General features: G+C 35.7%; 1 protein-coding gene across 4 annotated transcripts in view; it reads right to left on the bottom strand.

Annotated features, from left to right (window-relative positions):
• The window catches only part of Larp4B (La-related protein 4B), a 330307-nt gene that overhangs the window by 164332 nt on the left and 139739 nt on the right, over positions 1-26236 (bottom strand). For all 4 annotated transcript variants that reach the window (XM_069844065.1, XM_069844246.1, XM_069844414.1 and 1 more), the window contains exon 2: positions 10417-10546. In XM_069844065.1, the coding sequence (XP_069700166.1) occupies positions 10417-10546 (130 nt within the window). The remainder of the gene's footprint in view (positions 1-10416; positions 10547-26236) is intronic.

Raw genomic sequence — 26236 nt, 5'->3', positions numbered from 1 at the left:
TTAACGCATTACCGTGGAAAAAATTCTTCTCGGAGCAGAGTGAAAATTTGTGATTAAAAGATAATCGCTGTTTACTGATGAATAGTATTCTCTCTAATGTTTGAAACTTCATAAAAACATTTTTAAACAGCCTTTTAATAGATAAATTGCATTAAAATATGCTAAACAAATAATGCAAATTAGATCCAAAATACATACATTCGCTTTAAATAATCATATCAAATTTCAGATCGTTAGCTCGAAAACAGTGGGATCTGTGATCGATTAAATATAACCGTACATTTGGACAGACATAAATAACTTGATTCTTAATTATTTATGATGAATAAAACCTCGAGTAACAGTTACCAGATTGGTCAGTACCGGAATCTGAACTAGGGACCTCGAGAATGTGAGTCTAGTGTTGCACCACCGAGCCAATTCACTCGGAAAGTTACTCTTTAATGTTCTGAACTAAGACAAAAATGGGAATTTATTTTACTAAAAGCAATCTACGCGGATTATTTTTTTTATCTAACATCCCTTTGAATTACGGAGGCTGTTCATATACTTTTATATAGAGTGATTCAGTGACTATGATACAAATTTTAGGGATGGTAGAGGAGACAATATTATGAACAACTTTACTACAGGAATCTATGTCCGGAAACGTTTCGTTAGGTAGTAAAAAGCCAAGATACATTAGTCAATGTAACCAGCTAGATTCGAACTGAAGGCCATCCTTTTGAAGTTTTGTTGCAGACGACTTGTTCCTGTAAACGTTGGAGACTTCTCATAAACATGGTATAAGTTACTTGGCATCGTAAATTATATTTTGACTGATTAAACCTTGAAACTTGCTGATATGCATTTCACTTAAGGAAGAGCAAAAGGAAATAGGAAATTTGCAAGGTTTCATCGGTCAAAATATCATTTACTATGCCAACTAACTTATATCACGTTCATGAGAAATCACCAACGTTTGCAGGATCAGGTCGTCTACAACCAAACTTCAAAAGAATGGCCGTGAGTTCGAATCTAGTTAGTTACACTAACATATCTACGCTTAATCTTGCAGTGTAGGCTTTCACGGCCGGAGTCTATAGATGTAGATTCATTTTCCGGGCTGAGAGGCCGTGGTCTATTAGTTGGTTTTATACCAGACGTTTCGTCTGCAACTGCGGCAGACATCTTCAGTGGAGTGGTATCCGAGGTCGCAAGACTCTTCTCGGCGTACCTGAGGCAACTGATGCCTCAGGTACGCCGAGAAGAGTCTTGCGACCTCGGATACCACTCCACTGAAGATGTCTGCCGCAGTTGCAGACGAAACGTCTGGTATAAAACCAACTAATAGACCACGGCCTCTCAGCCCGGAAAATGAATCTACATCTTTATCCACGCTTGTAACTACGAAACGCAACGTTTCCGGACATAGGTTCCTACGTGAAAGGTATTCATAATGATGATCTCTATCATCCCTAAAATTTTGTAACATAGTCACTCAATCATCCTATATAATGCAATGGAGATGTCGGAAAAAATATATCAAGGCAATGAAAACCGTAGTCATCAACCAAATGTTTTCCAGGCTAAACAAGTTACTTTCCATGCCTCTTTTCTGTTACTTTCTAATTTCTCTCTTCTTTCCACGTCTTTTCTAACTTGTACCCAAAATATTCTTAATCTTCCTAAGGATCATTTTTGTTTTACGTTCGTTTTAAAATGGGGATCATTTCTTTAATTCTTTCAATATTACTCAAATCAGTGTAACCTATCATTGTCGCAACAGTATTATAGGGCTTTCTTTGATATGATGAAAGATGAGTGGAACGGAGAAAAATTCTCTCCGGCACCAGGATTTGAACCCGGGTTTTCAGCTCTACGTGCTGATGATCTATCCACTACTAAGCCACACCGGATTCCCATCCCGATCTCGGATCGAATCCTCTCAATTTAAGTTCCACCTCTTGGGTTGCCTCTAGTGGCCTACCCTCACGCACTGCGTCACAGATGTTTGACAGTGGAACCATGTACACACACATGTGCAGAGGTGCACTCGTTATGAGTGACTAAGTGGCCGGGATCCGACGGAATAAGCGCCTCTTAAATCACTAAGTAATTATTCACATATCATATATATGAATTAGTGGATACAGCATCAGCACGTAGAGCTGAAGACCCGGGTTCAAATCCCGGTGCCGGAGAGAATTTTTCTCTGTTCCACTCATCTTTCATCATATGATGACGCAGAATATCTGCACGGAAATATCATATGTACTTCGGTACATCATAATATATGCTTTCTTTCATATTCTTCCTCGCTGTATCATTCCGAATTACTTCTAGAAAACCTACTCTGAAGTCTCCATCCCCACTTTACATCCAACATGTTGTTTCGGGAACTGAACTCTGGTTCCATTGCTATAGAGTAGCATCCTGGTGGCATTTTAAGCACTGATTTTCTTAAGTTTAGATGGAATCTTTAAACTGAACATTACTGACACATTCGCCGGTATATGAACTCCGTTTTAAGTCTGCACCCTCCAGCTGCGCCTACATCTAGATTAGCCCCATCACTAAAGTATCAGAAAGATTTCTACGCTATCTTAATGCAATTCTCTATTGAAGCATTCTATAATATTTCTCTTGAAGAAAGAGCACGTCACTTTATCAGGCAAGGGGCATCAGTGGAGAAACGATGAGTACTGCCGCTGACAGAAAGTAATTCATATCCCTTGAGAAAATATGAAGAATTGCACGTTAGCAAAAGTCAAAACTACTGCCCAGACTGCAGAAGATTATCACAGACATGATGTTCGACGACAAGATCACTATGAGGAAAGTTTCAGCCTATACAGTGTGTTTAAAAAAAGTGTCTCATATTTTTACAGGAGGTAGCATTGGTCGAAAACTAGAAAAACAAGTTTCTATAAGCATGTGTCCGGAAACAAACACAGTAGAACCCCGATTATCCGTCACCCTATTAACCGATTAGCGGATTATCCGACTGTCTTTCTCTCGCTGTTTTTTTTTTTTGCTACAGAAACATATGAAGTAGATTCTATTGTATGTTATATTAGTATAGGCCTACGTTTTTTTTTCTAGAATGTGTTATTACAAGCATTTACACTTATACAGTTTGGTGCACTGTTCGAGTTGCCGTACTCTATAACTTGTATATAAAATGTATTCCATGAATGTCAAAAGAAATGTGTTGTGCTAAGTATCGAACAAAATGCAAATAATTAAGTGGTTTGGGGAAAGAGAAACTATGGGTCATCTCGCATCAGAATATGAGATTGATGTTACAACTGTGAGCAATTCAATAAAAATAAAAGATAAAGTGTATACAGTATGTAAATCTACAACATGAGACCTCTACTGTTTATATTTTTCCGCTGACAGCCATTACAAGGAGTTTTGTTACCCATTAAAACTACGTCGTTGACAACCGAATTTAAATTAATGAACTTCTGACTCAGTACCAAGCGTGTTAAACGCAAGACCACGGAGGAAATGACGAAAATTCAAGTGTTATTCACTTAATTTACGAAAATATATTATAGTACGGATTATCCGATTTTTTCGATTAATCGTTCCGGCAACCCCCTTCATTACCACGGATAATAGAGGTTCTACTGTATCTGTTGAGATATGGGGCATCCTGTATTGTGGCCTACGATACCCACCTGTCTGTTACGTAGACACTACAGAAGATGCTCTATGTGGTTACCACTCATTGTTACACATGCTTCTCAGTGAATCATGAACTCTTGGGACCACACTTGGTAGTTGTCTGATTTGCTCAGATGCATTGAATACAAGCTCCTGTAACGCTTTTACGTTGTCGATAGGTGTGGCATATACCTAATGTCTTTAAATATACTCATAGCTAGAAATTCAAAGGATTTAGGTCAGGTGATCGGCGAGGCCATACTACTAGACCTCCTCGACCAATCCATCATCCATTAAACCTCCGGGTTAGGTAATAATAATAATAATAATAATAATAATAATAATAATAATAATAATAATAATAATAATAATAATAATAATGTTTTATTTTCGCTGGCAGAGTTAAGGCCATAAGGCCCTCTCTTCCACTCAACCAGCCTTAATCAATACAACACATATTTAAATTATGAATATTTACACTACACTTAAAAGGTTCTCCAGCAATATTATTCAGTTAAGTTTTAAAGACTAATAGACTACATATTTATTTAAATTTAGATAAACCTATAAGGTAAAGTAGTAACTTAATTTATGAGCTAATTTAATTCAATCAATTATAATTAATTTGAGATTTGAGATAGCTAGTAAAATGATGAAAATTAATTTAATATAAGCTTACTAGAACTATGTTACAGGGAGAAAAAAAATATATACATATAAATCTAAAATATATTTGTATAATGAGAATATTAATGTAATTGCCATTAGAAGTTTTGTAAATCTATTTAGAGAAATTAATGATAATAATAAGAATTTTAGTTTCATTATATGTAATAAATATTAATCAGCAATTAATGTGTTAAGTAAGAATTTATGTAATTTTGACCTAAATGAAGTTATTGTCCAACAATTGCGCACGAGGCGTAGAAAATGTGGTGGTGTCCCGTCGTGATATGGCGTTGTTAGAAAAGGAGACGATACTAAGATATGATACTGGAGCTAAATGACAGCTGTGAGCAGTATGGGATGAAGACAAATGCAAACAAGACGAAGACCATGATCATAAGAAGAAAAATACAGAAAACATAACGAATTCGAAATGAGGCAGTAGAACAAGTGTACAGCTTCAAATACTTGGGGTGTACTATAAGAAGTTGCTACCAGGAATTCAAAAAGAGGATAGAAATAGCAAAGGAAGCTTTCAATAGCAAAATGAGCATCTTCTGCGGACCTATGGAAAAAGAACTACGGAAGAGACTAGTGAAGTACTATGTGTGGAGTGTGGCATTGTGCGGTGCAGAAACATGGACATTACGACGAAGTGAAGAGAATGACTAGAAACATTTCAAGTGTGGATATGGAGAAGAATTGAATATGTGAAATGGACACAGAGAATAATAAAAATAAAGCTTTGCTACAAAGGGTGGATGAAGAAAGAACAGGCCTGATGATGAAACTGACCACGAAGAGAAAAAGAAATTGACTGGGCCACTGGCTGAGAAGAAAATGTCTATTGAAGAATGCACTTGAAAGAATGGTGGAAGTTCTGGGCAGAAGAAAACATCAGATGATAGGCAACATTAAGATACTTTGATTGCATGCGGAGAACTATGAAAAAGGCGGAAATTAGGAAAGCTGAGTTTGCAGTGAAAGATCTGCCCCTTGTCAGAAAACTGTGTATGAATGAATGGTACAGGGGTTCCAATCCAACGCCGTCCTCTCAACAGCTCTGTAGCGGTAGCGTTTAAGACTCCCATTCTGGAGATCCCGGGTTCAAACCCCGTGGCCGATCAATCTGGCTGGGTTTTTCATGGTTTCCCTCAGTCGCAAAGGAAAATTCCGGATTGGAAATTTACATACCATCACCGCCTCTATCACCAATACCATAAATATTAATCAAAATGTAAAATCAATGACAAACATAAGTCATCAACAAAACAATAACAATAGTAACAATGGCCCATGGGTACACTCATAGATTCTAAACACGCGATCTGACCACAGATGTTAAGCTTTGTATAAATAAACTTAAAAAAGGTATCCTGTGTAATACTTAAGGTCGTTTTCATAAACGACTTTGGATGAAGAATTCTCAAAGTCGACTTTCGTTGTAAAGTTTAACTTCGTTAAAAGTCCTATTCACTGACAATACTTCTGAGACTTTGACTTTGGTAAGTCGAGATTTGACGATCTTGTTCTAATGTTGGCAATCAGAATCACTGCCTTCTAAACGAATTAAATTCATAGATAGTTGAAATAGAGTAGGCATTGCCACATTCAAAGCCAGCTTTGAGTCAATGAAACAATTGAACATCGGTACATGTAAAGAAATTGTTAACCGTTCTTGTATAAGAATATTATTCGAGGGTTTAGTGTGAAACTAACGTAAGTACAACATTTGACATTTTTAGATCTTTACACCAATCTATAATAATTCGTTCTTTTACTTGGTCACAAAAATAATCGAAACAACTGGATAATACCCACGGCAGACCAATATCGATAGTCGACGCTACTCGCTGGCCATTAGTCACCGGGCCGCACCGAACCGTATCAAACAAAAGACAATCGAAATGGTGGTAGTCAAATTCGCGACTATATTCTTAAATAATTCACTCCATTAGTCAAGTTCAAGGTTTTATGTAGTACAACGGCGGTTTTTTGAATGCATTAAAAGAAAATGCAGATGTAGTAACATCTTAAACTAGGTTATCACAAGGAAATGAACAGGAAGAAAGGTGTGTTTCACGGAATATTATTAAAATGACGGAAAGTAAATTTCCGGTTAATGTTCGCCAAAGCGTAAAGTACGTAATTATGACCGCGTTGCTGTTTTATTTCTGGTCTAGAGAAAAAAAAAACCCTAGCCTTTTACGACAAAAAAAAAATTTAGGAACCATGAAATTATTCACCGCTTTCATTATAGGCCTATCATTGTTTATCAATATTACGAATCAAAAACTGTCATATTATATAACTGTAACTACTACATGGACGAATGAAATCAAATTTTATGTTAAAATTAAAAAGTTTCGTCAAATACATGCAAATGATAACATTTATATTACATAATATATAAATGAACTTCATGTTAAAATCTCCTGTCACTTCCCTATCCCTAAACTAACCTAACCAAACCTAAGCTAAGCTAACAAAGCTAACCTAACCTCACCTAACCAAAGCTAAGCTAAGCTAAGCTAAGCTAAGCTAAGCTAAGCTAAGCTAAGCTAAGCTAAGCTAAGCTAAGCTAAGCTAAGCTAAGCTAACCTAACCACAGCTAACCTAACCTAACCAAAGCTAACCTAACCTAACCTACTCCCATTCCTCGACCTCATATCAATTATCACGTGCAGCTTGCGACAGGATCATATTACCTGTCTGCGCATGCGCGGACTTGATTAATAAAAACCTGAACTAACCAAACCTAACCTTCGTATATGTAAGGTCTGTAACCGGAGTAAGAAGGGATCTCAATCATTTAATCTGCAATGTACACGCGAAAATAAATTCAAGTAAGGATCACGCTTCCACTGCATGAGAGGTCCGCGCATGCGCTACAGCAAAACTGTTTCTGTCCCGAGCCTCTCCTCTAAGCCAGACATAATTTACTCACAATATTTACGCAAATACACATTGTCGCTAACAGTGGTGCTATCTCTCAATAATGTTCAGAACGAAGGAGGTAGACAGAAAGAAAAAAAAAGAAATGTAGCAAAACTGTTTTGTCTCGAGACTCTCATCTAAGCCACGTAATAAGTCACGTAATCTACTTGCAGTATATTTGCGCAAATACACCTTGTAGCTAACACTGGTGCTCTCTCTCAGTAATGTTCAGAAAGAAGGAGGCAGAGAGAGAGAGAGAGAGAGAGAAAGAGAGAGAGAGAAAGAGAGAGAGAGCGCGAGAACAAATTTCTCCTGCCAACTAAGCCACACACCAACGTCATATTCTTATATTGGTGACATTGTGTATTTAGTTAAATTTGGTGGTAAACGTAACGGCACAGTTCAAAGCGACCGTGGTAATTCTCCAGTTTAGCGAAAATCTTAACTCAGTTCCGAACAGTTTTGTATGTAACACAATTCATAGCTACAAAATAATATTTATGATGGTATAGTTCATCTGAAATAATATTGCCTGTTGAGAATTTTCTTGTGAATGAAACATCGATTGTAGTTCCGTTAGTTTCATATTAAGCCCTCAAATTATTTAATTATAAAATAATTTTATTCTAAAGATATGGAAGATAAGAAGATGCCACCAAGGACAAACTATGAAATAGGCATATTATCCTGCTGATAGTTGATAGAGGTATTCCCTGCATGTCCGCAGAAACTACTTAAAAATTAATTGAAATCAATATTCAGGAAACATTATGACGACCTCAAGGATGATCGTAAGTTAACTGCATATCCAACTGTATAACATATCCTCTATAGAATTAAACAGTCAAAATCAATATTAAGATATCAATTCTTACCTGTAGCGTAAAATTGCGATGAAAAAAGTAGTTTAATTATTGGTGGAACAGATAATCCTCTTTGATTATTATTCATCAATGCATGTTGAAACATGACGAGAATATCTAATACGGTCTGTTTATCAAATCTGTACCTTGATTTGAATTTATTATAATATATATCTAATAATAGACTACGCTAAGGAACATTAGCAGCTTTAATAATCTCCTGGATGTCCTCAATATTCTCGGCAAATTAAACAATTTTCCTATATCAGCCATTTTCCTTATGTCCACGAACGAAAGTCAAAGTCAAAGTCTAGATTTTCGGCGACTTCGAAATAAAGTCACGATTGAAGTTTATTTTTGTCAAACTGTCGACTGTGAATAGGAAAATGGTGACTTTATATTTTCAAAAGTCAACTTTGGTCCAAAGACTCGACTATGAATACGACCCTTAGTGACAAACGGTTGTAGTGTTCGCCATTTGTTTCTTTCCAAAGAGCTTACAGTAGAAGATATGCTGTTCTTACAGTGGTTGTAAACATTTGCTCATTTCTCAGAATATATTAATTTTAGGACCCATGTTTATAGGACTTTTATTTCTTGTTTTGATGCATACTACCGCCTCTGTAAATTGTGGAACCTTATTTCAGAACACCCTGTATTTCATCTACACAATTTCTGAGTACGAGGCACAATATGCTAGCACAGTCTAGTATATAGTCACGAAGCTCAATACTTACTAAATATGCAAACATAGACATCGAAATATGCATTCATAGATGCTCACCACCAGGATCGCTACTATCGCCTCATCACAGAACCTTTCCCCAGCAGACGATAAAATGTATTGTACTTTCGATATCGTATTCTTTTGAAAAAATTAACACCTTCCTTCCACTATTGAAATGTGAAATACATAAGGTTTATATATTATTTTCATAAAGTGTATATTATATTTTATAAACTCACCTTCCTGGTTTTTTCGGAAGAAGGATAAATCTGACCTCTTTTTCGTACAATATTTATAGTACCACAAACGTCTCCTTGTCCCATATTATTATTCAAATTATTGTATTTTAGCCATTTACAGCTATTACAACCGATAAGGAACATTTCACAGTTTACACAACTTTTCACAACAGAGCGAAATACGGCGCAGTAAATGCCTTTTCGATCTAGACCAGGCCGTAATGTATGTTCGGTGTATATAGCTCAGTGAAATATTAACTTATATTATAATTTTATTGCGTATCATTGCTAAGTTTTATTTAGTGCAATGTGTCCATAAGTTCCGTTTACTTCTTGATGCATATTATGATGCAGAAATAATTACAAAACTGTGTTATTTTAATGTGAAGAGAATTTTACGCGTTAACATAATCTATTCGCATCAACATTTTAAGTTTAGAATGGAAGCTATTTTGAGGTTCAATAAAAACGAATTTATATTGTGATTTTAATTTAGCACATCTACCTTCCTTAATTGTAGACAGAAAATTTACCATATCACTCCTATGAAATTAGTGTACGTACGATTGTGTTACTTCGTCTCTTAGGTAGTAGATAAATATAATAATTCAGTACTCAATTGTAGTATTAAAATACAGACGAATAGAATGTGACGGGTGTCATACATGACATGTTTAATTATAATGTATAATTGCGAATATAGGAATATAAGTTAAATAAAGTAAGCATAACCTATACTTTCCATATGACATAACATACATATGTAGTGGCAGGGCATTGGAGACCACTAAAATTAGACAGAAATGGGCAACTGGTACAGTAAACATAATCTATAATTTCAATATATCTAAATATTCGTGCGGTGTAACTGAAAATTATTGAATCGTGCATAAATGAATGTACAAGAATTTCGCAATATTAATCGAAATAAAGGCAAGTATTACACATACAAACAACGTAATTTTCACACCAAAAATAATATTACACCTTAACTCGCCAGGAATTATGTCTGAAGTGTCTCCTAATCATTGTTTTAAATTTTACTAATGCAATTACACTACATTTTAGAGAAATATATGTTACTTTTTATGCATTCCAATTAATTTATATGGTTGAAACGCCGCCTTTCGTGATCGGGTTAAGCGAGTCACATGGTCTGCCTTACTGCCTGAATTAGATCACTATGGCAGTGACACAGTCTATTGTTCCTAGTGCTCACAGCGCTCCAAGCGGCTAGCAACTATCGTGAGAAATGCAAAAAATCACCCCAAGCTTCGTGACTGTATATAGTAGACTGTGATGCTAGCTTGCAGATGTCGTGTGTACTTACCGTCCAGAGACGAGAACTCTGGGTCAGGTGGATCCCAACTTGCGGACACATCGATGCCGCCGTCTGGCTGCTTGCTTTCGAAAACGTCAGCGTTGGGATTGAGGGCAGCACCGCTAAGACTAGGAGTCACCTAGATAAGCAAGAACGACTCTGTCACTGTCTGCTCGGTTCGACATCAAATAAAGCATCAAAATGTCTATGAAACGGTTCTTCAGGATTAGCCGAGTTTAAATTAACCCCCCTCCCTTCCCCAGTCATCGTCTGCATTATTTCCTGGTTCAAGTTAATACTTTAAGTCTTTCATGAAATGCAGAAATAAATTTGGAAGCTGCTTTCCTGTGCATTACGCTACATGATCGTTTTCCCTCTTAGCATAAGAAATATGTATGTTACGTCATTTTCGAACGCGTAGAAGACAAACGCCAATCAGAGCGATGGCTGCAGACGACAGTACGGGATTCCCCGTGGTAGATGAAATAAAATATCTGCACCGTCAGCATCACCATCACCACTACCACTACCACCACACAAGCACAGTTTTTGACAAACATATTTAAACATACTTAATACTGTGATTTATGAACACTTATGTTGTCGATATACTATCATATTTCTCATAAAACAGTTTATTACAAAGTAAGAGAAATACAGAATGAACAGCCAAAACGAATGCATGAAGAAAGAATATAAAAAATTATAATGTTGCATCAGCATAAGGAGAAAAAGAAACTCTTGTCGACCATGAAAATTAACCTTGAATGAAGGAGTCACTGACAGGCGAGCAAGAATATGCACAAGCAGAGAGGAAAAAGGATAAAGATGAGATGAGTAATGAATGAGGGGGAGAGGAGGCCAGGGGCGCATGAGGAGATTAGGAGTGCATGAGGGGAGGAGGAGTTTATATTTGATGCATGAGGGGGATGAGGAGGTGATCGATGACACAGGAGGAGGTGGTGATCGGTGACCGCATGAAGGGAGGAGGAGGTGATCGGTGACACATGAGGTGGTGTCGGTGACGCATGAGGGGGAAGAGGAGGTGATCGGTGACGCATGAAGAGGAGGTGGTGATCGGTGATGCATAAGGGAGAGGAGGAGGTGATCGGTGACACATGAAGAGGAGGTGGTGATCGGTGACGTACGACGGAGAAGAGGAGGTGATCGGTGACCGCATGAAGGGAGGAGGAGGTGATCGGTGACACATGAGGTGGTGTCGGTGACGCATGAGAGGGAAGAGGAGGTGATCGGTGACGCATGAAGAGGAGGAGGTGATCGGTGACGCATGAAGAGGAGGAGGTGATCGGTGACGCATGAAGAGGAGGTGGTGATCGGTGATGCATGAGGGAGAGGAGGAGGTGATCGGTGACACATGAAGAGGAGGTGGTGATCGGTGACGCATGAGGGAGAGGAGGAAGTGATCGGTGACACATGAAGAGGAGGTGGTGATCGGTGACTCATGAGGGAGAGGTGGTGGTGATCGGTGACACAGGGGGATGAGGTGGTGATCGGTGACGCATGAGGGAGAGGAGGAAGTGATCAGTGACACATGAAGAGGAGGTGGTGATCGGTGACGCATGAGGGAGAGGAGGTGATCGTCGATACAGGAGAATGAGGTGGTGATCGGTGACGCACGAGGGGGACGAATGTGTGGATTTGACGCATGATGGGAGGAGGAAGTGGTCGGTGACACGTGAAGTGGAGATCAGTGACGCATGAAGAGGAGTTCAGTGGCACATGAGGAGAAGAAGAAAATCGTTGACGCGCGAGGGGGAGGAGGAAGAAAGTCCATGAGGAAAGAGGAATGGCGGAGGCAAGTGAGGCACGAGGAGAAGGCGGAATAAGGAAAGGAGGTGACCATTACTGCGTGACGGAGAGGTCCTTGCCAGTGACATGATGGGAAGAGATCAATGACACGGTGAGGACTAAGGTATAAGGAGAGCAATAACGAATTATGAGAGCAAAGACGATTGAAAGACGAAATAGGAGCAAAACATTGAAAGACGAAATAGGAGGAAGGACATTGAAAGACGAAATAGGAGAAAGAAAATTGAAAGACGAAATGGGAGGAAGAACACGAGAGACGAAAATGGAAGAACACGAGAAAGACGAAAAGTGAAGAACACGAGAAAGACGGAAAGTGAAGAACACGAGAAAGACGGAAAGTGAAGAACACGAGAAAGACGGAAAGTGAAGAATACGAGAAAGACGAAAATGGAAGAACACGAGAAAGACGAAAAGTGAAGAACACGAGAAAGACGAAAATGGAAGAACACGAAAAAGACGAAAAGTGAAGAACACGAAAAAGACGAAAAGTGAAGAACACGAGAAAGACGAAAAGTGAAGAACACGAGAAAGACGAAAAGTGAAGAACACGAGAAAGACAAAAAGTGAAGAACACGAGAAAGACGAAAATGGAAGAACACGAAAAAGACGAAAATGGAAGAACACGAAAAAGACGAAAATGGAAGAACACGAGAAAGACGAAAAGTGAAGAACACGAGAAAGACGAAAAGTGAAGAACACGAGAAAGACGAAAAGTGAAGAACATGAGAAAGACGAAAAGTGAAGAACACGAGAAAGACGAAAAGTGAAGAACACGAGAAAGACGAAAATGGAGGAACACGAAAAAGACGAAAATGGAAGAACACGAGAAAGACGAAAAGTGAAGAACTCGAGAAAGACGAAAAGTGAAGAACACGAGAAAGACGAAAATGGAAGAACACGAGAAAGGCGAAAATGGAAGAACAAGAGAAAGACGAAATGTGAAGAACATGAGAAAGACGAAAATGGAAGAACACGAGAAAGACGAAAATGGAAGAACACGAGAAAGACGAAAATGGAAGAACACGAGAAAGACGAAAATGGAAGAACACGAGAAAGACGAAAATGAAAGAACAAGAGAAAGACGAAATGTGAAGAACATGAGAAAGACGAAAATGGAAGAACACGAGAAAGACGAAAATGGAAGAACACGAGAAAGACGAAAATGGAAGAACGCGAGGAAGACGAAAATGGAAGAACGCGAGAAAGACGAAAATGGAAGAACGCGAGAAAGACGAAAATGGAAGAACACGAGAAAGACGAAAATGGAAGAACACGAGAAAGACGAAAATGGACGAACACGAGAAAGACGAAAATGGAAGAACACGAGAAAGACGAAAATGGACGAACACGAGAAAGACGGAGAGAGAAGAACATGAGACGAAAAGGAGAAAAGAACATGAGAAAGACAAAAAAGAGGGCATGAAAAATAAAGATAGCCCTAAGGGAGGAAAAACACGATAAACACAGAAAGGAAGCTGTAGAAGAGGAAGGAAAGAATTAGAAGAGAAATAAACAATATCAAGGGAGAAGGGCGGAAGAGAAACGTATTAATCGAGAAGGAAGAACTCGAAATGAAAGAAATAATGACAAATTTTCCTTTGTACGTATTATATCACGATTATTATTCCACTATATCGACGTTAAGAAGCCGTCCGTACCTGTTGAAGGCAGACAGACATAGTAGCACTGCAAAACAGCATCTCAGTGTGTTCGCCACGTCAATCACTGCCGGTCTATGATTTCTGCGCCACGCAGGGGGAGGCTGCAGGAATTAACAGCGGATAAAGAGGAATGCGAAACATGATAGCCCCAGCGGTCTCGTAATCAGGAACACGGGTTCTTTGTTCTGGCCTAGCTTTGTTTATTGAGCGATACTTGCTCCGAACCCGAGACAATATGATTATTATTATACTCTTAAAAGCTACTGACTCGCTGGATGAAGTGGAGCAGCTAGTGTTAAGCGCTGCGTATTGTTTTACTGCGGCCACGCATATTAACTGTAATTAAACATAAAACAATGGAAGAGACTGCAGGTACGTCTGTCGCAGTTCTATATTTCATTGTAATTGTTTATCCTGTAATTCTTAACAGCTTATGAGACACTTAAATCAACGTGCTACAGCGCTTCTGAAACTTTGTTAGAGTGAAGAAGCGTTTCAAGGATTCTGCCAAACAACAAATCAACTCTCAATCGATCTTAAGAGAACCCTGACCTTGAAAAAACAGTGAACATTTCTTTTGGTGTTTTATTGCATTACATGCTCTGAAATTTCCTCTTTCCAAAGGTAGATGAAACATTATGCACACTACTCACTTTTAAAGAGCTTTTTTTTAGCAGCAATCCGCTATATGCAGCAGGGATGTACCAAAATGTTTGAAGGCCATCTTGAAAAACAGTAAAAATGTTATTTTTTTACTGCATTATCTATCTACTGTATGTATAATTTGAACTGGTAATGGAAATTACGGGAAAACGGCTGAACGGATTTTAATGAGTGACCCCTCATTTTCATGCCTGGCATCCAAAGTTTTTCGGAAAAGTAGTAGTTTTCAGTGACATGTCAATTTTCCTACATAACTTTCCTAGTTTCCAAAATCCATCTATTGTCAGTTTTGAGAACTAATTGTATTGAATCACGGCCGATTTGAGTAAATTTCAGAACAAAACACACACTACAATAAACAATAGGCTATTACACGAAGGCCATGACCGCAGGATTGCCGACATATTTAGAGCTCAATTCAATTTGTTATTAAAAACTGATTCTGCAGTGTATAATTTTCTGAGTACAACTGTGTATTGGATATTGAAATCTACGAAACTTGAGGTCGTTTGATGACATTATTATCATTAGAAATTAAATATTATTATAGTTAATATCATGATGTGACTATTTTTCACTAATTGTACATAATATTGATGCTATATTGATGACATGAAAGTGAAACGTTTTGAGGTTATGTAAGTAAATGTAGAGAATATCTTAATTTAGATCTTCATTTCTATAATTTACTGAGTGACTGCTATATATAACTGCAAAACTTAAGTAAGATAATAATATTGTTATTAAAAATTAAATATTTTTATACTTATTAAACCAGTGGGGTTGGGTCTTTTTCATATACTTAATGGCGGTGTAGTGTAGATATTGGTATGTGTCATTGTCTTCAGTATTGGTAGAGAGAGCGCAAAAATTACAGTTCCTAAGGAAAGATAAAAAGGTATTACTGATAAAATAAGAGGCCTAGAAAATTTTGTAGTCTCCAGATCATTTCAGCAAGATCTCTTAGTAGGATAAAATGATTTTACGCTCTATATTTCAAGTTCTACATGCAGCAGCTATACGAAAATGCTATTGTTCGAAACCTTAGCAAACCTGACATTTTTTTAACTTTTCCATACAATCCACAATGACCTGAAATAGCTACTGCTGTCGTCCTGACATTGATATTTGCGTTTTCGCGTTGAAACTCAAAAACTGAAGTTGGATAGGTTCAAGAAAAAGTATTTGGCCTAAAAAAATTCATTCAGAGGGAGTATGTTTCATTATTATGGAAGCAAATAACTATCGAAAAGACAAGTATTCTTCATTGAAAATAAATCTGAAAAATTTTTATTTGAACGTCTAACGAACTTAGTTTGCAGCAGCATTTGCTGCCACTAGTATATATATAATTTGAACTGGTAATGGAAATTACGGGAAAACGGCTAAACGGATTTTAATAAATGACCCCTCATTTTGAAGCTTGGAACTCAAAGTTTTTTCAGAAAAATAGTAGTTTTCAGTGAAATGTCAATTTTTCAGCATAATTTTCCTATTTTCCAAAATCCATCTGTCGTCAGTTTTGAGAACTAGCTAATTGAATTTAGAATAAAACAAAACACACATTACAGTAAACAATATTACACGAAGGCCATGATCTGCAAGAATGCTGATATATTAGAGCTCAAATTAAATTGGTTATTAAAAACTGAACTTACTAAAAATAATTTACAGGTTCGATTCTGTGGTGTGTGATTTTCTGGGTACAGCTGTGTATTGGATATTAAAAACTACAAAACTTGAGGTGGTTTGATGACATTATTACCATTAGAAATGAAATATTATTGTGGTTAATGCCATGATGTGACTATTTTTCATTAATTATACATATTAATGCTATATTGATGATATGAAAGTGAAATGTTTTGGGGTTATATAAGTATACGTAGAGAATAACTTAAATTAGATTTTGATTTCTATATTTTACTGAGTGGCGGCTATATAGTATATATAGTATATGTTACTGAAAGCTATAAAACTTACGTTAGATAATAATATTATTAAAATCAAATATTTTTATAGTTATTAATTAAGTGGGGTTGGGTCTTTTTCATATATTTAATGGCGGTGTTGTGTAAATATTTATATGCGTGGTTCTCTTCAGTATTGGCTCGAGAGAAAGCATCTTTCATTATTATGGAAGCAAATAACTTTCAGAATGTCTGGTATTCTTCATTGAAAATAAATCTGAAAAATGTTTATTTGAACGTCTAATGAACTTAGTTTGCAGCAATTGCTGCACAAGCCACTAGTATATTATATTCGCTGAAAAGGGGCATACCAACACATTTAATAAGAGCTATTCAAAATATGTATATGAATACCATAATAAAAATTAAAACAATTTTCGGAATCAGTAAGAGTTCAAAGAAAATATCAAGAGGTGTAAGACAAGAGTACCACATATCACATGCATTGTTTAATTTTTATATCGACGAAGCTGTGAGAAATTGGGGAGCACAACTGAACGTTAATTTTATCGGAAAAAAACTCTAAATTTTATGCTTTTTGCCGATGGTTTATTGATCGTCTAAGATAATGAGCACAATCTACAAAAAACAGTATTCAGCATGTATAAAATAGCTTTCGATTACAATTTGAAGGCATCTACAAAGAAAACAAAAATTTTCGGATTCATAGGATCTCAACCCAAACGAACCAAATTTTCAATCAATGATATCAATTTAGAACAGGTTTCAAATTTTATTTACCTAGGGTGTAATATTACGTATGACCAACCAAGCGATCAAGAAACTAAACTCTCCAGATTTCTACAGCTCCTGGGAACAATGAAACGAACTCTAATGAAAAGAGTCCGGAAAGAAACAATACTGAAATTTTATAAGACAATGGCAATACCATTGTTAACATATGGAGCCGAAAATTGGGTACTGACCAAACAACAACGTAGAACAATAGAGGCGGCGGGGATTACATTATTGAGGCTTCCTGCTGGTTACAGATTGAAAGATCAGAAGAGAAATAGTGAAATCCGTGAAGAGTTACAAATACAAAGTCTTCTTCACTTCATAGACTCTTCTAGATAGCAGTGGTACCAACATCTAATGAGAATGGACATAAACCGTACCCCTCTAAAGATGTTCCTATATCAACCAGTTGGTAGAAGGTATCTTGGCAGGCCCAGAAAGAGATGGAGAGAACAGTTCTGATTTCCTTGAAATGGAACAGGCCTAAGGGCCTAAACCATAATGTATTTGATGATGATGATTCCCTGAAAATTCCTCTTTCCAACGGTATATCCAACATACAGACTACTCAGTTCTAAAGAGCCATTTTTTAATAATCCATCTTATGTGCTAAAAATTTGTAGGTCACCTTGAAAATCTGTGAATGTTTTCTTTTTTGCTGCATCATATTCGCTGAAGTTTCATCTTTCCAACGGTATATGAAACATACACCATTCATTTCTAAAGAGCTGACTTTTTTTACTATTACAATTCGTCAGATGCAGCTGGAATTTACTAAAAAGTTTGAAGGCCATCTTGAAAGAATAGTAAACATTTTCATTTTTTCTTTTTACCGCATTATATTCTCTGAAATCTCATCTTTCCAACGGTAGGCCTATATGAAACATACACCATTCATTTCTAAAGAGCTGACTTTTTTATTATTACAATTCGTCAGATTCAGCTGGAATGTACTAAAAAGTTTGAAGGCCATCTTGAAAGAATAGTAAACATTTTCATTTTTTTTTACAGCATTATATTATCTGATATTTCATCTTTCCAACGGTATATGAAACATACACCATTCATTTCTAAAGAGCTGACTTTTTTATTATTACAATTCGTCAGATGCAGCTGGAATGTAAGTACTAAAAAGTTTGAAGGTCATCTTGAAAGAATAGTAAACATTTTCATTTTTTTCTTTTTACCGCATTATATTCTCTGAAATTTCATCTTTCCAACGGTATATGAAACATACACCATTCATTTCTAAAGAGCTGACTTTTTTATTATTACAATTCGTCAGATGCAGCTGGAATGTACTAAAAAGTTTGAAGGCCATCTTGAAAGAATAGTAAACATTTTCATTTTTTTCTTTTTACCGCATTATATTCTCTGAAATCTCATCTTTCCAACGGTAGGCCTATATGAAACATACACCATTCATTTCTAAAGAGCTGACTTTTTTATTATTACAATTCGTCAGATTCAGCTGGAATGTACTAAAAAGTTTGAAAGCCATCTTGAAAGAATACTAAACATTTTATTTTTTCTTTTTACGGCATTATATTCTCTGATATTTCATCTTTCCAACGGTATATGAAACATACACCATTCATTTCTAAAGAGCTGACTTTTTTATTATTACAATTCGTCAGATGCAGCTGGAATGTACTAAAAAGTTTGAAGGCCATCTTGAAAGAATAGTAAACATTTTCATTTTTTCTTTTTACCGCATTATATTCTCTGAAATGTCATCTTTCCAGCGGTATATGAAACATACACCATTCATTTCTAAAGAGCTGACTTTTTTATTATTACAATTCGTCAGATGCAGCTGGAATGTACTAAAAAGTTTGAAGGCCATCTTGAAAGAATAGTAAACATTTTCATTTTTTCTTTTTACCGCATTATATTCTCTGAAATCTCATCTTTCCAACGGTAGGCCTATATGAAACATACACCATTCATTTCTAAAGAGCTGACTTTTTTATTATTACAATTCGTCAGATGCAGCTGGAATGTAGTAAAAAGTTTGAAGGCCATCTCGAAAGAATAGTAAACATTTCCAGTTTTTCTTTTTACCGCATTATATTCTCTGAAATGTCATCTTTCCAGCGGTATATGAAACATACACCATTCATTTCTAAAGAGCTGACTTTTTTATTATCACAATTCGTCAGATGCAGCTGGAATGTACCAGAAAGTTTGAAGGCCATCTCGAAAGAATAGTAAACATTTTCATTGTTTCTTTTTACCGCATTATATTCTCTGAAATCTCATCTTTCCAGCGGTATATGAAACATACACCATTCATTTCTAAAGAGCTGACTTTTTTATTATTACAATTCGTCAGATGCAGCTGGAATGTACTAGAAAGTTTGAAGGCCATCTCGAAAGAATAGTAAACATTTTCATTTTTTCTTTTTACCGCATTATATTCTCTGAAATGTCATCTTTCCAGCGGTATATGAAACATACACCATTCATTTCTAAAGAGCTGACTTTTTTATTATTACAATTCGTCAGATGCAGCTGGAATGTACTAAAAAGTTTGAAGGCCATCTTGAAAGAATAGTAAACATTTTCATTTTTCCTTTTTACAGCATTATATTCTCTGAAATCTCATCTTTCCAGCGGTATATGAAACATACACCATTCATTTCTAAAGAGCTGACTTTTTTATTATTACAATTCGTCAGATGCAGCCGGAATGTACTAAAAAGTTTGAAGGCCATCTTGAAAGAATAGTAAACATTTTCATTTTCCTTTTTACCGCATTATATTCTCTGAAATCTCATCTTTCCAACGGTATATGAAACATACACCATTCATTTCTAAAGAGCTGACTTTTTATTATTACAATTCGTCAGATTCAGCTGGAATGTACTAAAAAGTTTGAAGGCCATCTTGAAAGAATAGTAAACATTTTCATTTCTTTCTTTTTACCGCATTATATTCTCTGAAATGTCATCTTTCCAGCGGTATATGAAACATACACCATTCATTTCTAAAGAGCTGACTTTTTTATTATTACAATTCGTCAGATGCAGCTGGAATGTACTAAAAAGTTTGAAGGCCATCTTGAAAGAATAGTAAACATGTTCATTTTTCTTTTTACCGCATTATATTCTCTGAAATCTCATCTTTCCAACGGTATATGAAACATACACCATTCATTTCTAAAAGCTGACTTTTTTATTATTACAATTCGTCAGATGTAGCTGGAATGTACTAAAAAGTTTGAAGGCCATCTTGAAAGAATAGTAAACATTTTCATTGTTTCTTTTTACCGCATTATATTCTCTGAAATTTCATCTTTCCAGCGGTATATGAAATATATATATCGGATTTATAAAATAAAAATAAAATAAAAACCATTACTGATTATAAGAAGCGTATTTATAAAATTTAACAAACAAATGCATCAATTAATAATTGAAATAAAATATGATAAGTCACAATTTTGATTTTCTAACAACGTAACCTGTAAAACAAAGCAAAAAACACAGCATTTCCTGTTCATAAAATCGCACAACACATTTCTAGCGAGCTTGCCTGAAGAGAAATGAAAATTAGGTTGCAGCCGCCAAATTACTCTTCAAGGAATGACCACTTATATAAATGAAGGGAAAGAAGACAGAAGACGGACACTGGAAAGTTTTCTTTTCCCAATCGTATTATCAGGGATTGGAATACTTTACCTGCAGACTTACTAAAGGCTTTACCAACAACCAAAAACATTTTTAAAAATAGGCTTAAGGACTTTATTAATAGACAGTGGTATATTATGCACACTATTTAAAGGGTGTAATTGATGTTTTGTTATTTGAAGTGTTGTATCAGTGAATAATTATGTTGTGTCAGTGAAGTGTGTTGTGTAAGTGAAGTGTGTTTGCGTCAGTGAAGTTTTATAGTTTATAGTGGTAGAGCAAAGTATTTGAACAGTGAAATGTTTTTAAAGTGTTAGTGAAATCAGGATAGAATCAGTGAAATGTGTCGTAGTTCCAGTACAGTGAGTGAGTTGACAGCGAAATGAGTGTAGTGCTGAAAGGTACTTGTGCAGGTATGGACATATCATACTCGTGGCTTTTAATTCGAACTTAGGGTTAAGATACAAATTAGATTTACTTTAAATGTATTTTAAGTGATCATGCTTCATTTAATTTAGGATGCTCCTTATTACTATTACTATTATTATTATTATTATTATTATTATTATTATTATTATTATTACTATTATTATTATTATTATCATCATCATTATCATAATTATTTATTAGTATTTATTATTATTACTATTATTATTATTATTATTACTATTATTATTATTTTTATTAATGTATTATTAATTGTGTTTATCATTAATTGTCATTATTGAATGTAATTAGTAAGGAGCGGATTTCTATATAATTAAATATTATTTTTGCGTGTGATAAAACACAATTAACAAAGTTAAAAATTCCGAACATGAAGTTTTAAGTTTAAACCCCGAATTTTATTTCACATAAATACACATATTTTCACCAAAAAAATTATGTAAATACATATTTTCAGGAAATCTATTATAAACACATAAATCTTGGAGTTTTTTTACTTAAATAATTTTTTACAAGAACTTTTAAACATTTTAAAACTAAATCAATTATGTCACTCAGACGTATGTTATCTTTTTAAGAATTCTTGGTTGTTTCGTGTTTCTAAGCGCTGTGTGGTGTATCCGTGATCCATTTTCGTAATAGTTTCGCCTCAAGTTCTGAGAACTGCTAGGCAGCATATCAGTGTTATTATTAGAAAATAAATTAACGTGGACAAGGAGGAGAGATCTTGCAACACACAATTAGGAATGTTTACTGTTGCTGAAGATGATTTCATTCCACGCTTTGTTTGTGAAACAAAACAGATAAGAGCTTGGATATGAACATTATTTAATTTAAACAAATCTCTCGCCTCTCGCCCATGTCCATCAAGTAAGGCAATACGTCTTGTGATTCCCTGTTATCGGGCTTCGTCAATCGATATCCTTTAAGATATGCTGAAAGATGGTTGTTTTTAAAAACCGATTTGGCTTTCCTATTAGCAAATCTAAGCTTTTTGTGTGACACCATAAAAAAACTCGAAACATCCAAAAACCTGTTGTCTGAAACAGGGATGTGTGTGCCGTGAAAATTAAACTAGACTCGCTACCAGGTTCAGAAGTACAAGTACTAAGGGACAAATTCTAGAATGTGTTTAGGAAAAACAGTGGATATAAAAAAATGTGTAAAGTTGCTCAAGTATTGGAGGATGTGCCTGTAGGTGAAATTGACGGTGTATGTGTTTGTGACATTCCTCTCTTTAAATATGCACGTCTGACGTCCTGTGATGTGGAAAGAGTATAAGTCGTCGTTGTTCAGAGATAATCGGCATGCATTTGTGATGGAGAATTTGGAGATGATCTTTGTCGTTCACTGCAATTCTCGGTCAACTAGGGTGTACGGTACAATTGTTGGCAGTGTGACAGTTCTTGGCAGGTGTTGAATATAGTTAATAATAATAAGTTTATTTTTTTCCCACAGACAAACCTACTTAGGGAAAAATATAGCTCATAATGTTGGTCACATTATTATGTGAATGTTTTCTCTCCATTTTTCTTTGAGTCTTCATGCTGTGTGTAAATGTTCTGAACTGCATATCTAGTGTTGAATTATAAAGAAAAAAATAAGAACATAGGAGTGACATATTCTGTGAGTACCTGTCTATGTTGTATATTACATATTTAAAATGCAGTTATACTTGATCTGTATGTTCTGCTGGTTATGTAATTAAATTCATTCAATCTCATAACCTAATTTTACTTAAAATAATTTGAGTGCCAACATCTGTATCATTTTTTTCTACATATTATAATTATTGGCACCCCCTGCCAACAACTATATTATTGTGTATTAGTGATATAAGTACAGATTTTGAATCGCCTTGTAATGTAGTTCAATTAGGTATATTTTCGACTCACTTCTGATACTTGGTTACAGTTCTTGGCAGGGGTGCCAATAAACTGTAATTTTGAAACGAAAAAGTGTGATAGTTGTTGGCAGTATTGCGATATTATGGAAAACTTTTCGCCCTACACAGGATGTCAGAAATGTCGTCAAAAAAGTAAAGATACACATCTGAGGATTTAGAAGCTGCTATTAATGATATCAAAAGTGGACTTCCAAAAAAATGCAGTTGCGAAGAAACATAACGTTCCTTGGGCAGCAATTGAGTTTGCATTTAAAGCAAGATTTTGTTAAAAGTCGCCCTGACTCCAACACAATTTTGACTGATGAAAAAATGGATCATTGATAGTTGTAGAAAAGGATTCCCTCGTCGTAAGGCAGATGTGATTGCAAGTGTCGAAGAATTTCTCCACAAACGGCCAAATCAATTCATATACAATACACCAAGTATAGGTTGGTATAAGGCTTTTCTGAAAAGACATCCAGATACTGCGACTCGGACTAGTGGAGCTGTCACTTCAGCAAACAGCTGCGTCAGCAAAAAAGACATTCGAAACTAGTTTGTCAAAATATCTTAAGTCTAACGAAAGAACAGAACATTGATGTTCTTAATCAACCTGACAGGATATTCAATGCTGACGAGACAAGTTTCATGTTGAATGCTGTAAATTGAAAAGTTTTAGGCCCAAAAGCAGCTAGAAATATTTATGAGGTGAATCAAGGAAATGCCAAAACCTCCATAACTTTAATGTTAATCTTTTTAGCTAGTGGCTTGGTGGTACCACCGATGGTAGTTTTTCCGTACAAGAGGATTCCAGCAGAAATTGGGAGCTCAGTTCCAGATTCCTGAGGAATTGGTCGCAGCGATAGAGGCTGGATGAAAACTGAAGTCTTCTATGAGTATGTTGGAAATGTTTTTGTGTCATTTCTAAAAGAGAAAAACATCTAAACACCCGTAATTCTATTTAAAGATGAGCATAAAAGCCACATATTATGCCATATTATTCAACTCTGCACAGAACTTGGCATTGTATTAATCGCGTTGTATTCCAACGCAACGCGAATTTTTCAACCAGCTGACGTAGCAGCATTTAGACCCATAAAAGAAGGCCGGAGGAAAGGAGTGCTTAATTGGCGCACAAAGATCACCCTCATGAAGACCTGAAAAATGAACATTTCTGTCCCGTCTTAGAAGCAGCCCTAGAGAAGTACGCTAAAGTTAAAATGCTCCGAAGTGGTTTCTGAGCATATGGGCTATTTCCTTGGAATCCTGATTCCATTCATTACTCAAAATGTCTTAGAAGCAAAGTAATAAATGAGACATCAGCTCAGTCATACAGTGAACTATTGCCAAAATTAGATTATGAACATTTTAAATTAGTGTTGGATGAAGAATTAATAGAAAAGTTCATAGACATTAAGAGTGAGACTGAAGTAGATCACAATAATGAATTGTATATTCTCTTCAGGATGTGGAACGAAGTGTTTCGTAAAGGTGTACAACCAAAGGTAATGAAAAGACAAAGCACTGTTTTAATTCTATAATTAAGCCAATCATTTCAGACTATAAAACGATAGACAACAAGCAAAATTTGGAAAAAGATTCAGGCAGATAAAGAACACAGAAAACAGGTAGAACAAGAGAAGAAAGAACAAAGGAAGAGAAAGAGAGAAGAAAGAACTCTAAATACAAAACAGATGCCTAAGAAAAAGAAAGAGCGAGTTACTAACGTGGGTAAGGGTACTGATGTAACTGAAATGTCATCTTTCAAACAAGGCATGTGTTATGTTTGTGTTCGTAATATTAAAACTGAAAATGGACGCCTGCAATGTTCACTGTGCAATAAGTTATTCCACGAGAAATGTGTACCTAAAAATCATCAACAACATATTCCCGACAATACAGACTGCGATGATTTCCTTTGTCATGTGTGCTATAATCTTGATGAAAGTGATAGTGAAGACTTATTTTTAAACACTGAAAGTGATAATGAATCAGTGGGACGTGTGTTGATTTCAATTTTGTTATAAACTGTTGATAAAACGAGTATGCCAAGAACTGTATCAATACCTGCCAAATATTGTAACAACTCTGCCAAGAATTGTATTTTTCAGAACTTATTCTTTTCACATGAAAAAATATTATTATTTAAATTTAAAATGTAATTTGATATATGTGAATATATGTAAAAAATATCCCTTTGTCCCATAGAAGTTTCATTTTTACGATTGAACTTAAAATACCTACGCAATTTTTAATTGACTAAAAAAATCATCCTTAACCCTGCCAATAATTGTACCTTTCCCCCTACTAGCACTCAAGTGTGGTGGGTGAGTACCTAGTAACATTTTTTTTCCAAGCTAAGTCAGGTATTTTTATTTTATTTAAAAAAAATATTTTTAGCAAATATTTTCGTACTTTTTAACACATAAAAAATAAATATATTTAAATTTTTTAGCACATAAAAATCCGCTCCCTATTAATAATACGCGAATTAAGTCGATATTGATGGAGCTTGATTTTGGCAACGACACGACGATGTGGACGGCAACGGTATGAGGACCTTATACAATGATATAACCTCAAATCTGAAGCTCTGGTAAGGAACTATAAAAGTAAGCAAATTTCCATGACAAAACACACAAGAATACCTAGAGCTTGAAATATGAAATTCTTTACCTAGCACGAATTCATAGAAGTTCCCACACACAGAAATCCAATACTTTGCATAAGATGGTTCACATGCTGTTCCATTTACTTTAATTCAAAGGTCAGTTACTGAAGTTCACAGAAATGCAAACATTGTGTACAGGTATTATTATTATAACCAAGAACTCTTTGAAGTATTGCTGATGTTAAAAAGGGGTTGTAACACCCTCCCCTCAATATTACCTGACCCTCTGGCGCCATCGCAAGGGCTATTTCCCTTTCCTGGAATAGCTACTGTCAGCTACTCTCAGGTAGAAGCTATGTTGCCAAAATGTGTGTACTTTCACACATTCTGTG

Source organism: Periplaneta americana, chromosome 1 (genome assembly GCF_040183065.1).
Source record: "Periplaneta americana isolate PAMFEO1 chromosome 1, P.americana_PAMFEO1_priV1, whole genome shotgun sequence".
NCBI lineage: Eukaryota > Metazoa > Arthropoda > Insecta > Blattodea > Blattidae > Periplaneta > Periplaneta americana.
This window is presented reverse-complemented; position numbering and strand designations above follow the sequence as displayed.